Consider the following 14,370-nt stretch of genomic DNA (forward strand, 5'->3'; position numbering starts at 1 on the left):
AGGTCTTTTAACCTTCAAATAGCATTGACATTAACAGAAATTAATTATAATAACATATAAAGGCATTTTATTGAGAAATTTTAATTTGTTTTTAAATATTTTTAGCATTAAAATTTTTTTTTTTATCGTCTGGCGTTGGGGTCAAAAATATGGCTAAAAATCTGCTGACGTAATACTTGAATCAAGGAAACATTTTATGTTCTGGATATTATGCTGAGGTGAACTCTGAAAGAAATGTCATCTTGTCTCCGCCGGGACTCGAACCCAGGCCCTCCTGCATACCGGGCAAGCATGCTACCATCTACACCACTGGAGACACGACCCTGACTTCCTTATTTCGCGCACTGTGGCGTGAGGCACTGAAGTAGAGACATTAGTAGCCTCTCACTCACTGTATACTAGGTACGACCCCCCCCCCCCCATCTCAAAAGCCAATGCGAATCAAGTTAGGATCGTGATTCATATAGCTCAGGAATATCTAGCTGTAAGAGGATTTTCACGACCCATTTCGGAAGCCCTGCGAATCAAATTATTGCAGTGACCCATAGCTTAGGAATCTCTGGCTGTAAGTGGATTCATTTGAGTCTTCTCGGAAGACCCTGCGAATCAAGTTTGGGTCATGACCCACAGCTCAAAAACCCTGCCGCTGTGGTGGTCGAGTGGGTCACAGTGACAGACTCTCATCGCGGAGACCCGGGTTCGAGCCCCACCGTCGCCACAGTGGTTCCCAAATTTAAGGCGTGAATGCGAACCGATCTCCCCGTTAAAAAGTCTCGCCACACAGAGCAACAGGCCTACAAACAGTACAAATATTCAATCATTACACTTCACTCACTTCACTTCTGAAATATAGATAGCAGAACTGGAAAATCAGGCACAACACTAGATACGTACTCTGACTGTAAGGTACACACACTTAGACTTCCGGCGCAACGCACTAGGTAGTAAATTGCCCATGGCGATAGACCTGAGTTGTGCTCGGTTTGAAAAAAAAGAAAAAAGAAAAGCTCAAAAAAACCCTGTCTGTAAGTGGATTTGTATGACCCATCTCGGAAGCCTTTGAGAATTAAAATTAAGGGGTGACCCGTGGATCGAAAATCCCCAGCTGTGAATAGATTCATACAACCCTTCTTGGAAGGCCTCCGCGAATCAAGAGTGGGTCGTAGCACAAGATCCCCTGACTGTAAGTGTATATTTGTACGACCTATCTCCAAAGCCTTTGGGAATTAAACTTGCATAGTAACAAATAGATCATGAATCTCTGACTGTAAGTGGATTTGTACGACCCATGTCGGAAGCCTATACGATCAAAGTTTGGGATTTGTACGACCCTTCTCGGAAGACCTGGCGCATATCAAGTTTGGGTCGTACACAAGGGACATTGGGTGTTGGTGGATTTGAACGACCCATATCGGAAGACCATATGATTCAAGTGTGGGTCGCAACGCATAGGTTAAGAACCCCTGCTTTAACCTCCGCTTCAACATTATAAATGGGTGCCAAAATGCGTGCTTGACAAAGCATCTAGTTGTGGCCCTGATCCTATTACCAAAAATAATCAAAAAACCTCCTTCATAATGGGAGCTTCCTTCTAAACCGAGCACACCTCCGATCTAGCGCCGTGGGCAATTTACTACCAATTGAGTCGTGCCGGAGTGAGTGTATACCTAACAGTCTGAGTGCGTATATATAATGTTACATGTGAATTTTAGTGCTGCCATCTATATTTCAAGTTGTGAATGAAGTGTAATGATTGAATAGTTGTACTGTTGTAGGCCTGTTGCTCTCTGTGGCGGCACCTTTTAACGGGGAGATCGGATCGTATTCCCATTTCGAAATTGGGAATCACCATTGGGCTATAAGGAAAGTTTCCTTATAGCTCAGCGGGAATCACAGACAAAATGGGACTTCTGAGTCACGGCTGACTCAATTCAAGGCCAACGAAGCAAAAGATCACGTGACTTTATTCGTCCAATTGTCGGGGATGGCCGACTCGATGTGTTTGGCCACATGACATATTCTATTTGACGTGCTGGGGACACTGAGTTATAATGAAAGTTTTTCTATATCTCAGTGGCCTAGGATGAACGTAGGGAATAGACTCATATTCGTAATATATTAAATCGTAGTGAATATATTCCCTGTGTCGGACGGATAAAGTTACGTGAAAGGCTTCGTTGGCCTTTTACTGAGTCTGCCATTCTAGCCCCGTTCACATGGGAAATAGAAAAAGCTGGCTTAAAACCCTCTTCAAGAATTTTCGCCAATGACTGCTCTCCATTTCTTTCCTTACAAAGGAGAAAAGTCGTCAACCGATTGCTAGAACTCCCAATGCTATCGCAATATTTGCACATGTGAACGGAGCTTCTGAGTAGTGTCAGTTTATTTATAATCACCCTGTATTTATCTTAACATCCCTTTTTTTCCTAAATCAAATATGGTCAGAAAAAATAACTTCAATGAAATAAAAAAAATAATATAATTTTTTCACGTACGACATTGAATTTTATTCCTAAAAAAGAATAATTTAAATAATTTCTTAGATTTCAGATCCTTTTCTTAGTTTTAGTGCCCCCTCCTGTGGTTGAAGAAGTAAACAATTATCGAAGGAGAACTAAACCAACGAATCCGAGCGATCAAGCACAGCAGTGTGTTGTGAAAGAAAAAATATCCCCGAGTGGAAGAATTTACCTTATTATTGGAGATTGAATGACTGATTGGTCGAAATCGTGCCCAGATATTGCAGTGTAAGGCATGTGTATACGAATTATTTCAAATTTATATTCACTTGTTTTATCAATATTTTCGTACCTAGAGGGCGTTTGTGGTGAAATGGACATGGAGGTCACACCGATCGTGCGCGTGTTGAAATGTTTTCATTCAGTCTACTGGTGGTGATACAGTCGAATCCCGTGTTAACGAATACCGTTGTAGCGAAAATTTCGTTGTAACGAACTCTTTTATAATCCCCCCCAGATAAGTTTGCGTAGGAACAATGGAATTCCTTTATAACGAAGTGATTTCTCGGGTCTCTTGGCGTTCGTTGTAACGGGATTCGACTGTACTAATTTTTATTTAGTTTAGGCACTGGGCAACACGAAGTATTGATGACTTTCGTTGAACTCAATTTTGATTATTTATTCAATCCCTAAGCCAGTGTTTCACGACCTGTGGTAAGCATACCTGTGAGGGCTATCAATTTTATCATATTTATAGGGGCCAGTGGCGTATTTACGGGGAAGTGGCTTAGAGAGCTATAGCCCAGGGCGGTGAGTTTGACAAATGAGCGGTCAAGATATGTATGCAAAGGTTTTTGAACAGCTGGCTAATGCGAAGATGAATTTAGGAAGGCAAGAATATTCAACTGCCCTTGCGCGGAATCGAACCCCTCCCCCCAATCCTTGGATAAGTCGCCATCTGCCGGCAGTGTCAGCAATTATGAGCTTTGTACAGAAATGTACGGTCTCGTTCAGTGTTCACGAGCGCTAAGGAAAGATTGAGATATTTGTTGCCTTCATAGTTTAGTGACCTAGGGTGCTCACCTGGCAAGTGAGAGGACGTGGGCTCGATTCCCTGCATGGGTAATCAAATTTTATCTTTCCTAAACACATCTTCGCATCAGAAAGCTGTTAAAAAACCTTTGTATGGATAGCAGAGAGTGGCATCCTTGGAAAAATTTGCATAGCCCACCAGAGATCCGCCTCTGCTTAGAGAGCGAGAAACTAGGTCAGTGAAGTCTTCTGAATTTTAGCTTCATTCCTCGACCTCCTGAAAAGTTCTTAAATCTCCTGAATTTTTACAAAAATCTCAAACTATCCCTAACTGTCCCTAAAAATTCCCTACTTCATTAAAAAAAATACCCACTTCTGAAAACAAGCCCGAAGGAATTTCTTGTGGGACATGGTCTTTTGCCTCTGTTTTTTTCTCCTTTCGAAATGACGTCACATGTCGTAAATAGGGAAATCCTTTTTTTAAGGGAGTTTTACAAACCCTCTGATGGTAACAAGAAAGTTGTTTGTCTTATCGTGCAGGGAAATAGCTGAGCAGCCAATAGTCCTTGATAATAATTGAAGATTATAATGACGCGCCAGATGGTTAAAATTCCTCTTTTGTTGAAGTTACGTGCGATATAACGAAACATGAATACTGATAAGCAAAAACATATTTAATCAATTTTAGAGATACTTTTCCGGTGAATTTCCTTTCATCAAACGTTCCAGAAAAGGGTTGAATTTTCCTTTTTATACAAGTTGTGTGATGGACATAAACATAGGACGGAACAGGTGGTGTATAATCCAGAGATTGGCGATTTCTGGCGACTTTTTTTTTCGGCGCCAAACGTGTCCGACGACCCGATCAAAAGTCGCCAAGGCCGTTAGACACTGCGGACGCCGGAAAAAAATCTCCAGCATGGAAAACAATAATAAAAACCCATTCAAATATGAAACATAAAATATAATAGTATATTTAAATAAACAACTGTCATGCATGTTGTAATAAGTATATTCTAGGTATAAAAAAATTAAAAACCGGACTTTTTCCGGGTATCCAGATTCTTTTAAATAAATAACGAAAGTTAAATAAAATGACGAATATTAGTAAGAAAAATAAATAAAAAGGATACAGCCTTACCGGTCAACGAAAATGTGATCCGGTTCGTGTAATCCTAACGCTCGGAACGAAAAAAACTAAATGGCAGTTCAAACGTTTGAAAAGACATGCTAAAAACAACTAGCGAAAGGTAATTGGGAATAATCCAAGACAACAACGTTACTGCACAAAGGGGAAAAAATGCTGTTATCCGTTTGAATCGCCCGCGCTTTAAGCGCCATCTATAATGGATGGGTAATGGAAGCTTCTAGAAAGAACAATGACAACCCTCTTAATCATTAATATTTTTCTTTTGCATTTCAGTATTCCAGTTATGCCAATAATTGAGGAGGTGGATAGTGGTATAGAAGCTATGAGCGCTCCAACAAGTAGAGAAAATTCGCCTACCCTGAAGAAAGATATCGTCGAGCCATCCGGCAGTGGAGATGTTCCCAGAACCGTTGAGGATGATGAGGTTGTTGTTGCAAGTTTCTTTTCCTCTCTTTAATTTAATCACTTTAAAATTCTTTTTACACATGCATTTTTTCCCTCAACTCTCTCGCCAGTAATTGAATATAGCTGGAGCTGCTAAGTCTACTACAACTACTAAACAATGCATGCACCTCGTCCACATTCCTCTGAAAAATTTCTTACTAATTGGTGCATGTTATGAACCTAATATGAAGTTTGTTGCTACGCTGTGCTTGTTGTGCATAGTGATGCCATCTGCCGTAATTTTTTTTTTACTATGAGTGGAGTGCTGTGATTAAATAAATTTTGGCCGTGATTAAAAATAAATCCCTACTTTTATTTTTAATCACGGCTGAACCACAGACGTCACAAGTGGAGTTCCTCAAGGAAGTGTCCTTGGCCCCATACTTTTTTTTTCACTTTTTATCGATAAACTCGATCAGGATATCGATGGGATTACTAGCAAATTTGCAGATGATGTGAAGCTAATGGGAGGTAATCGAGAAACAAAGCGATAGGGAGTTGTTCCAGACCACCAACTTAAACAGGATTGCAGCATGGGCAAATGAATTGAGCATGACGGTTAGCATTGATAAGTGCATGGTTGCTCATTTTGGTTCGAACAACCCACAGTTCTCTTACGAGTTGAATGGTGTCACTATCCAGGATGCAACGAGGGTCACCGATTTGGGAATTCTCATTGAGGAGCGGCTTAGGTTTTCTGAACATTGTTCAACGGTGGTCAAAAAAACGAATAGAATGCTTGAACTCATTTTCAAAAAGGTCTCTTCGCGTTCTCTTAAAGTAATTCTTCCTCTTTTTCGAGGCTTAGTTCGTCCTGGACTGTAGTATGCTGTAAGGTTTTGGAGAACATACCTACAGAGGGACATAGACTTGGTTGAAGGGGTGCAGAGAAGAGCTACGTGTGTCCTTATTGGCACACAGGACTTGAGTTATGAAGAAAGACTTCATTTTTTGAATATGTTTACATTGGATGAGCGCAGGTGTCGAGGAGATATGATCGAAGTGTTCAAAATTTTCAATGGGATGGATAGGATGGACCATGAACTTTTAGTACACCGCCAATCGACTGCTTTTATAAGGAGACACCAGTATTGATTGGTGAGGGACAATACAAGGTTATGGTGTCGCAGGGAATTTTTCTCTAATAGGGTTGTCAGTAAATGGAATAGCTTACCCCCGGAGGTAGTAAATTACAACAATTTACATGTTTAAAAAGAAATACGATAAACATGTTGGGGTAAATCGAGAAGCTATCCATACTTAGAATAAGACAACCATAAGTATTCTTTATGGGCATTGTATAATATTTTATCACGTATATATATTGTTTATAATTTTTATTAATTGCATTTTTAATTGGGTTGCTGTATTTCTGAAATATATGACATCCATATTTTTATGGGCATCTTTTTCTCAACCACCTCGTTGGGTATTTTGCCTGTTGTGGCGTTGTATTTGTATTTTGTAGGGTAAAAATTATTCCCAAAGAATTTACCTCTGAATTGTCATTTATTTACGGAAATTATATTGATTGGTTTTCTTAATATATATATAGGATTTCATCGACGAGTCGTTAGCTGAAAGACTGTGGGGCCTCACAGAGATGTTTCCAGAAAGCGTCCGCAATCTCACCTATTCTGTGGCCAAAGGATCGGTAAACAGCATCAAGTCTGTGTATAGTTTCAGCCGCTCGGCTATGTGGATTTTTTTCTCATCATCTGCGATCCTCATTGCACCAGTCATCTTTGAAGCGGAACGCATGCAGATGGAGGAAGTAGCACGTCAACAGCAGAGACAGGTAATAAGGCTTTTCAAAATATGTCCCTCCCCATGTACAGTAATGGTCACTTTGCTTAGGGGAATTAGCATTATAAAACAAGATTGCACTCGTGTCCATGAGAGTAATGTCTGGCTTATACGGAATGAGTGCCATTATATGCTATATTAGAACAAGACGTTTGCATATCCTTTTTATATTGCATCGTATTTTTTTAGGGAAGAAAATTTTTTTTCTCCCCTCTTAGGATTCGGTAGTTTTTGGTTGGATGGATATCAAAGGGCCTCCTCACATGGGGATACTCAGATCAAACTCAATTAGCCCTAACTGGAGAGTTGAGTTGACTTGAACGAGTTGAGTTGCCCTTACTCCCTCACTTGGTGCAGAAAATCGCAGTGCCCGGGAAAATTAGTGAAACGATGCAGCTTTTAGTTCTTACCTCTGCATTATGAACCGGGGTAGGAAAAAATCAAATTTTTAGTGGTTTTAGCAGCAATGAAGTTGATATTTTATTATAATTATCATCCTACACTAAAAAAGGACAGGGATGGAAATTATGGGTACATCCTTGAACAGCCCCCCCCCCCCCTGGCTGAAATCTTTAGTGAGCCCCCTCCAAACCAAACTTTTCACACGCTATAGTGAATTTATAGCATGGAAAAACAAAGAATGATAGTGATTGTCCCGGGCCTCAGGACTGGGACTGAGCCCTGTCAATCCCCCCCACAAGAGTGGGTGCATCCACATATATTGAAAATACTATTCATCATACACTTCATTACTGCCAATGGGAATCAGATTCCTTGCATTCTACAGAATTAGAAAAGAGTGATTCTCTAAGAATTAATAGATCATCTGATGCCTGTGAGTCCTGATGAGTGACTGCTCCCCATCCGTAAGGTAAGTCAAATTTACACACATGCCACATGTTGTAAATATCCATTATTTTTAGCGAATGGTAGTTTTATAAGATGAAAGAACTTTATTTCGATAAGAACAGACCACTTTGTTAACTGTAATGAGAGGAAAAAATATAACCGTTTATTAAGGGGAACAGAGTTTTTTTGTTGCATATCCTCCCACTCACACGTGCTTGACCTATATTTATATTACATGCATTCTCTCCAGTGGAGGAAGATTATTGGGTATTGCACCAGAGAGCATTTATTTTAAAAATACAAGCTAAATGCAATGCGTGGTCACCCCATCGTACAAACTAGACAGATGGGAGCACGAAGAAATACTATGGAGTCGCACTACAAATATTTCTTTTGACTGGCATGTCAAGTCGCCAGTGACTCCATCCTGTCGGATGTCATATTGGAAATATCCTGGTGTGAGGAGCTCCATAAAAATATATATGTTTGATTCGGAGAATACAGAGTTGGAGGATACCGTGTTTCTGGATACAGAGTCTTTTTTCAGTCGCCAGACTTTAGTGTCCTCATGTGAGGAGGCCTAACAATACTGCATAAATTCATTTTAAATTTCTCTGAGGAATGTTTAAAAGGTGAATTTACGATTTAGTAGAAGAAGTGCAGTCAAACTTGGTTAATTCAAAGTCGAAAGTCACTGGAAAAAAGTTAGAATTATCCAATTAATCTATTCTGGATCTGCAAAATGACTACAAATTGCGACTCAATCATCAACATTCACATAGGATAATATAATTATCAATTATTAAAATTTTATCAGTTGTCAAACTGTTTCCCAAATTTTAATAATTTATTAATTATAATAATTGATCTTAGCTGCTACATGATTCCACTGTTCTGGCATCACTAGAATTTCGTGACCATGTTCAAAGCCTGATTTACGGAAACACTTCATCCCATTACGAAAAACTGTTTCCCCAATTTTGTTTATCATTCTTATGCTATCAATGAAATATACTTTCATTAACGTATTACAATTTGTACTTTCCACACTCAAGGACGACAAAAAGATTCAGATTTTGAACGGTACTTTTTGATCCATAGGTTGAGCAACATAATCTATGTCAAGTGGTACACATTCCCGAGGCATTAAATTGTCGAAAAAAAAAGGGAATAGAGGGAAAAATATAATTTTAAAAATTTTATTTCTATTTAAGGATTTGTTCATTAACTGGATCGAGAAAAGTAAAGTGTGGCTTTTTGTGGAATTTTTCCAAACTAAACTGGCTCATAGAAAAAAAATCATGACTTTTTTCCCCTTCGAATTATCCAAAAAAATTGAAAAAAAAAAATTTGATTCAAACAAGAAATTTTAACATTAAATTTGATAGAAAACTAAAAGGGAAGTTTGAATTTTTACCCAGTTCTACTGTAGTAGTTAAAATGTGGACTGTAAGGAGAAGCGTTTCAATTTGTTCTAGTAAAGATTCTTTGCTTTGAGCCTGTCTTCCATTTGAAAAAGTCTCTCTGCAAGATGAAAGCAGACCTTTAACACAATACTTATATAACATGAAAATTTGGGTGTTCACAATTTTCACTTCATAATATGGAAGACAGATGGCAGCACCAAGAGACAACCATGATTCTGACAGCACAAGTGCATTAGGACCGCACCTAAAATTCTACACCAGGGGTCTTCAATGCATGACCCATGGACCACTGGAGCTTTTGGTCGTAGCCTGTTGGCCATACCTAAAAACGTTGAAAGGCAATTAATTGAAGATTAAAATAATTCAATAAAACCAATGGTCAGAGTTTCATTGTGGTATTCAAAATAGTGGTATGTTTTCCAGAAACGCTCTGCCATTGATGCGTTAATAAAGTAGTTTGGGGAGTATACAAATTGGGATCCGGGGGGGGGGGGGCCTAAACATTTCTTGGGGATGATTTTATATTTTTCAGAAGGGAAAAGTGGGCGTCCATAAAAGCATTCATAATTAAAGCGTGCACTGATGATCTGAAAAATATGATTCATGGATGTGATAATTTTGGAATTTTAAAAAGAAATTTCTGAATTTTAGAAAGAAGTTGCAGAGATTTTTCGAAAGAAATAATTTCAGAAAAGTTACAAAATTGTAGAAAAAAATAATTTCGTAATTTCTCAGAAAGAAAATGCGTAATTGTGGAAAGAAATAATTTCAGAACGTTAGAAAAAAAAATTTGGAATTGATGAAAATACATTCATGTGAATGTGATAACGTCAGTTTTAGAAGAAGAAAATTTCAGAATTTTAGAAAGAAATGATTTCAGAGTTTTAAAAATAAATAATTTTTTACAGAAGTTGTGCAGAATTTTAGAAACAAATTGCAGAATTTAAAAATAATCATTTTGGAATTTTTTTTTATAAAGAAATAGTTTCAGAAAGAAATTTTGAAATTTCAGAAATAAAAAAGTTTGCAGAATTTCAAAAAGAAATAACTTCCGGAAAAAATAATTTCAGAATTTTAGGTAAAAAGAAATTGCAGAATTTTAGGAAGAAAAATTTCGTAATTGATGAAAGGCACACATTCATGAATGTGATAATTTCAAAGTTTTAGAAAGAAATAATTTCAGAAAGAAATTTTGGAATTTTAGGAAGGAAGAAATTACAAAATTTTCAAAAGAAATTCTGAATTTTTCATTCAGAATTTTTTATTATTTCAAAATTGATGAAAATTTATAATGAAATAGTAATTTCAGAATTAAACATAATGTAACTAATCAAAAACTTTTCAGATGATTTAAAAATTTATAAAAATTGATAATTAAAGGGAAAGAATGATTTCAAAATAAATAAAATGTCTACAATGGTTTAGGGTCGCTGTATAGTTCGGGGCCAGTTGGTTCATCCATTAAGATACCTCTGAACATTGCATTCACAGTATTTATGGATCTGGATGCTCTTGCAATTCTAAATGCAGTAAAATGGGTCTAGATTATTATGTGCTGCCATCTTTCTTGCAAAGTCGGAAGCCGACAACAACTTGGCAGGTTATTTTTTGCTTGTCGTGTTGCGCGTGAATATTATAGTGAAATATTGTAGGCTTGTAGGCTTGTTTTTTAATTTTTCTCTAACTGTAAGGAAAATGCAGTATTTTAATATGAGATGAAAGAATAAAATTTTATTTTTTCTTCCCACAGATTTTATTAGGGCCGAGTGCAGCAGTGTCCGGGAGCGGCGCTCCCAGTTTAGGAATGCCAATGCCCGTGCCCGTGCCACAGCAAGTGATGCCGCCACAGCGGTAATATTTGTACATAGTTTTAGATGCGAAAGATAAATTGTGTGACTAGTGTGAATTGTGACGCCCTTCGTGAAACAGTAAAAATTTGAATATTGTGCAAGATAACCTTTGTAGATGTGTTTCGAAATATTAAACATTTTCAAGATCCACATTTGTTCTCTCTCTCTCTCTATATATATATATATATGTATACATATTTTTTTTTCATGATTATCTTTAATTTACTGGTGCATAACTTATATAGCTTGTTAACTGAATGTTCCAGACTCTACTATGAAGCTGGACTGGAAGAGGGCCTATGGCAGTGGAATAAGTCCGGTGGCAGAGTTCTGGCGTTCATTCAGGTGCACAACCTACGAGTAATTTTCCAGCCATTTAGGCATGGCTGTGTCAGCTGTGGATTATTTTCGTTTCAGTAATGCTATCGAGCAATTTGCACTACCATGATTTGCACTTGCTTTGCAGGAACATGAACAGTTCTGAAGATAATTGATATTTCTCTTAAAATGAGCATCATCATGATCCATAAGCATTGAACCTGTGTGCTCAGAGCAGGACCAGAACTGAATTTCGGGAATACTCAGACCCGTGCCACAAATTACTGTGGTCGATCAAACACTCCTAGCTACGATGCCTCTGGCCCTGGGTGACGAATGATCCATAGTTGCTAGGGTCAGTAGAGGTGCATTTGTTGTTGCGCCACCTGTGGGCTACATGGATTTCAGCGCTCTTCGCTCATTTCAGTCTGATTATCTGATAACTTATTCCTTGAATTTGCCTCCCTATGCAAAAACATGCATGACCAATCCCCACCACCCATTATTGTGCCTATATCTCTAAGTCACTCTTTTGGTCACTCATATGCTTGCATGATCTCCACGGGCTCCAAGTTGGGATTTTAGGCGAACCCCTGTGTACTGTTTTGGGCTCTCGCATTGACTCCCACAAAAGTGGGGCTGACCGGGCTGAGGAAAATTATATATTTTTTTTTATTCTATAAATTCACCATAGAAGGGCCAGTGAAAAGTCTGGCTTGAGACCCACCAAAGATCCCAGCCTAGGGGCACTGCTTGAAGATGTGGAGCATATGCACACACTATACTATAGGTCTGCCACTCTTTTGTTTCTTCATTAACCTGATCCCTCTAGTCATTCTTTTGATCACTCATATGCTCTCACACACTATAGGCCACTCTTTCGGTTCTTCACTGACCTGGTCACTTGCCCTCCAAGCCACTTTCTCATCATGGACTTGTACACACTGTAGGTTACTCACTGATGAGGCTTCTCTGTCTCTAGGTCACTATTGTGGTCATGCACATGCTTACACACGCCCTAGGTCACTTTTTTGATCACTCCCATGCCTCCAAACTCTAGATCACCTGTTTTGTCTCTCACTGACCCAGTCCATCACTCTATACACTCTATAGGCAGAGATGGATTTAAGGTTTTTACTGCTCGTGACAAATTTCGCCGCCCTTCTCCCATCCTCCTAATTTTCTTGACCACTCATTCCTCAAATTTGCCACCTTGAGCTAGAGGCTGCTAAGCCTCCATTGTTAATACGCCACTGGGAAGTCAGGGCTTTAACTAGAGAGAGGCCAAAATCTTGCAGGGATGGCAAATTTGATGGAAAAATAGAAATATTCATTCTCTCGCACACACATACATTATGGCTTCTGCAGCACTACACAGGTTTTAGGAAACGATTCAGTTGCATCTAAACCAAGTGTCCATGGACCCTTGGTTTAGATGGCTTAATAAGGTCTCCCCCCCCCAAGTAAACTTAGGTTGGTGGGGGGCATTACATGCAACTTTGACCGATTGTCCCTTTCCTAGAATGATTCTTACTCTGAGTCTGGGTGCCCTAAAAATCCTGCGTATTTCCACGGACCCTTGGTTATTACAAAGGGTCAGTGAGCTCGAATTAGAAAACTAACTTATTTACATTGTAATGTACTGCTGAGCAATATCATGTAAAGGGATCTGTGGCCTTTATTTTGTTGGCATGTGTGGGGACCTCTGACTTCATCTTGATCATGATTGGTCTGTGAGGCAAAAGTTTAACTTCTGATTTAAACGTTCCTCCTAAAGCAGTGTTTCTCAGCCCCTCCACCGGGCCCTGTCATCAATTTAGCACAAGTCATGAATGATTCACATTTTTCCTAATTAGTGGTGTGCATGGCTGAGCCTTCCACATGCAAGGAGAATTCAACCCAATCACAGGGTTCCAAACTTTGGGAATCATTTCCCTAGAAAATGGGGTCTCTTAATTTTACAGGGCTTAATAAGCCCGCCCCCCCAAGTAAACTTAGGTCGGCGGGGGGCACATCTGACCGACTGTCCCTTTCCGAGAATGATTCTTACTCTGAATCTGGGTGTACTAAAAATCCTGCGAATTTTTTTTTTACTTATATAGGGCTCCGTTGACCGTATCGATTAGGATAGCATTGGTAAATACTTCTTTTAAAGCATCATATTTAAGTGACCGACCAATTTACTTCCAATATGGCCCGACTGGAAGTCTCCATGCGAGTCATGCAAGGCCAAGATTTTCCGCATTGCAAGACAAATTTTCCCGTTGTCGCATGGTTTCAGGAGCCCCAAAATTTAAAAACATTCGTTGAATAACTAAACATCTTTGGTACTAGTAACAAGATGACCCCTAGTTTCCGTTTTGCCCAGGGGGCCCCCCCCCTTCCTACATGTGACCTACTAAACAGTTCCAGATCACTTAAGTGTTACGCCCGAGTGGCGTAGTGGTAAGATGCTCGTCTTCTACTGTGAAGGTTGCCATCAGGTCCATGGGTTCGAATCCAGCCAAGAGAACATCAGAAAAAGTTCTTTACCTGTCGAGCCTGGAGAGATTCATATATTGTCATACGGCGATATATGACTCGAATTGGCGGGCGGTAAAGTAGATCACTTAAGTGACCCGACGGCACAGTTCCACATTAATTAAGTGTCCCCCCGATTACTTAAGCGGCCTGTGACATATTTTCAGATTTCTCAACAAACCTGTGTGCAAGAGAATGTTTTTCTATTTTTTCATCAAATTTGCCATCCCTGCAAGATTTTGGCCTCTCTCTAGTTAAAGCCCAGACTTCCCAGTGGCGTATTAACAATGGAGGCTTAGCAGGCTCTAGCCTGAACAGCTCCAGATCACTTAACTCCAAGTCGTATTTACAGATCACTGAAGTGACTCGCATTAGTTGAGTGTCCCGTGGTACATTCCTATATCACTTGAGCCGCTGGCGACACATTCCAAGATGACTTACAAATACAACCCCACAACAGGCAAAATGCTCAACGAGGTGGTTAAGTGCAATCCCATCTTAGCATATGGGCCTCC

The 14,370-nt window shown here is 39.2% G+C and overlaps 1 protein-coding gene across 2 annotated transcripts; it reads left to right on the forward strand.

Annotated features, from left to right (window-relative positions):
- The first annotated feature begins 2,614 nt into the window (after positions 1-2,614).
- mge (translocase of outer mitochondrial membrane 22 homolog mge) lies at positions 2,615-11,169 on the forward strand. 2 transcript variants are annotated; one of them, XM_089234171.1, is made up of 4 exons: positions 2,615-2,747; positions 4,915-5,065; positions 6,641-6,883; positions 10,918-11,169. In XM_089234171.1, exons 1-4 carry the CDS (start codon positions 2,710-2,712, stop codon positions 11,020-11,022), a joined length of 537 nt encoding a protein of 178 aa, XP_089090297.1. In that variant the 5' UTR covers positions 2,615-2,709; the 3' UTR covers positions 11,023-11,169. The 2 variants fall into 2 exon arrangements, with proteins under 2 accessions (XP_089090297.1, XP_089090298.1); XM_089234172.1 differs by having other exon boundaries at positions 2,622-2,752.
- The last annotated feature ends 3,201 nt before the right edge of the window (positions 11,170-14,370 follow it).

The sequence above is a fragment of the Pholcus phalangioides genome, unplaced genomic scaffold, assembly GCF_987345545.1.
Source record: "Pholcus phalangioides strain wild (caught in Gottingen) unplaced genomic scaffold, Ppha-v1.0 ptg000008l_1, whole genome shotgun sequence".
NCBI classification, from domain to species: Eukaryota; Metazoa; Arthropoda; class Arachnida; order Araneae; family Pholcidae; genus Pholcus; species Pholcus phalangioides.

What these genes read in the sequence shown, in the direction of transcription:
- mge (XM_089234171.1), top strand. Translation starts at nt 2,710, where the DNA reads ATGACTGATTGGTCGAAATCGTGCCCAGATATTGCAGT. An exon ending in GAACCGTTGAGGATGATGAG is followed by an intron (nt 5,066 to 6,640) that starts GTTGTTGTTGCA and finishes ATATATATATAG; the next exon opens with GATTTCATCGACGAGTCGTT. An exon ending in CACGTCAACAGCAGAGACAG is followed by an intron (nt 6,884 to 10,917) that starts GTAATAAGGCTT and finishes TTCTTCCCACAG; the next exon opens with ATTTTATTAGGGCCGAGTGC.